The sequence below is a fragment of the Lipotes vexillifer genome, unplaced genomic scaffold (genome assembly GCF_000442215.2).
Source record: "Lipotes vexillifer unplaced genomic scaffold, Lipotes_vexillifer_v1.1 scaffold1771, whole genome shotgun sequence".
Classification (NCBI taxonomy): Eukaryota; Metazoa; Chordata; class Mammalia; order Artiodactyla; family Lipotidae; genus Lipotes; species Lipotes vexillifer.
The window spans coordinates 11,763-13,359 of NW_006770128.1; the positions used below are offsets into that span (position 1 = coordinate 11,763).

The following is a 1,597-nucleotide window of genomic DNA, read 5'->3' on the forward strand; positions in this document are numbered from 1 at the left end:
CTAATGGAAGGTGTTAAAGTGAATAAAAACAGTTTATTTGGGCCCTATTAACATATATTTGCTCAAAGTAGAACCTACCTGAACGCTCTGGGATGAATCTGTTATTTTTTCCATATAAAGCATTAATGACATTTTGCTTCTTATTTCTGACATTAATTTACAAGGCACTGGGAAAATTATTTTTGATTTGCACATGAAATAATGTATTGCTGTTCTGAATAAAAGCACGAGTCATTTTTCTTATGAACAATTTAGGATATATATTCTATTTCTAGATAAAAGTGTTCAAAATAGGATTTTAGTGATACATAAGTGATACATATTTAAAAACAAAAATAAAATATCTTCTTGAACTTTGCCTTTGTAGTAAATTCAGTCATTCAAATTGTTTTCTCTCAAGACCCAAAAATTTTAGAGCGTTGCCAGCTTTGAGTTTATCCTGAAAAAGAAAATATTTTATTTTAAAGCATTATTTAATGGTTGTTTTAAAGTACTTAGTAAGTGTCTTCATCAGGTTTTTAAAAACTCAGTTCCCCAGTGTAAGAGAAAAATATTAGCAGGTTAAACAATGAATTTCTTGACCCATGTTTCACCCCACTGTTTTCCAAATTATATTCATATATTTGTTTTGAACAGTCTTTTAAAAGCAAAAATATAAATGGTATGTGGTATATTAGTGCTTTTATTTTTTTCCCTACTTCTCAAATATGTTGACAATCATGGACAAAAAATGGATTTTTTTGAATTTTGAAACATGTAAATATGTATTTATGTTATAAGTAACGTATAAAATGTATATTTATTTTATGCTTATTTTTATAATAACAGTTCCTAGTGAAAGATTTCTGCAAATGCTTGTTATACAAAATAATAGAATGATAAGTTTAAATATATTAGAAACAGAATTATGATATGACCCAACAATTCTACTCCTAGTTATATAGCCAAAAGAATTAAAAACAGGGACTCAGATACTTGTATGTGAATGTTCATAGCAGCACGATTCACAGCAGCCAAAAGATGGAAACAACCCAAGCATACATCAACAGATGAATAGATTTTAAAATGTGGTATATACATAAATGGAATATTCAGGCCCCAAAAGGAATGAAGTTCTTTTTTTTTCTTCCAGTTTTATTGAGATATAACTGATATAGAACACTGTATAAGTTTAAGGTGTACAACATAATGATTTGACTTATGTACATCATGAAATGATCACAATAAGTTTAGTGAACATCCATCATCTCATATAGATACATTAAAGAAACAGAAAAGAATATATTTTTCCTTGGGATGAGAACTCTTAGGATTTAGTTTCTTAATAACTTTCATATATAACATATAGCAGCATTAATTATATTTATCATGTTGTACATTACAACCCTAGTACTTATTTATCTTGTAACTGGAAGTTTGTACCTTTTAACTGCCTTCAGTTCCCCCTTTGTCCTCTATTTGAAATCTAAGTTTGAAACTTGGTTGTGGGAGGAGGGGAGGAGAATTACAACAGGGAAACCCTCTTAGGAAAATGACTTTCCTTTTACAGGACCCTCCAGTGAGTTTTAGGTCTGTAAGATAAGAGAGTTGGAAAGAG

At 29.4% G+C, this 1,597-nt stretch overlaps 1 protein-coding gene across 2 annotated transcripts in view; it reads right to left on the minus strand.

The window, feature by feature from the left end:
- Positions 1-216: 216 nt before the first annotated feature.
- ACMSD (aminocarboxymuconate semialdehyde decarboxylase) overlaps positions 217-1,597 on the minus strand; it is a 63,164-nt gene continuing 61,783 nt past the window's right edge. Inside the window, exon 10 of one of the 2 annotated variants that reach the window (XM_007446029.1) lies at positions 217-439. In XM_007446029.1, coding sequence (XP_007446091.1) covers positions 377-439 — 63 coding nt within the window. In that variant the 3' untranslated portion in view covers positions 217-376. The remainder of the gene's footprint in view (positions 440-1,597) is intronic. The other variant, XM_007446030.1, reaches the window with a different exon arrangement.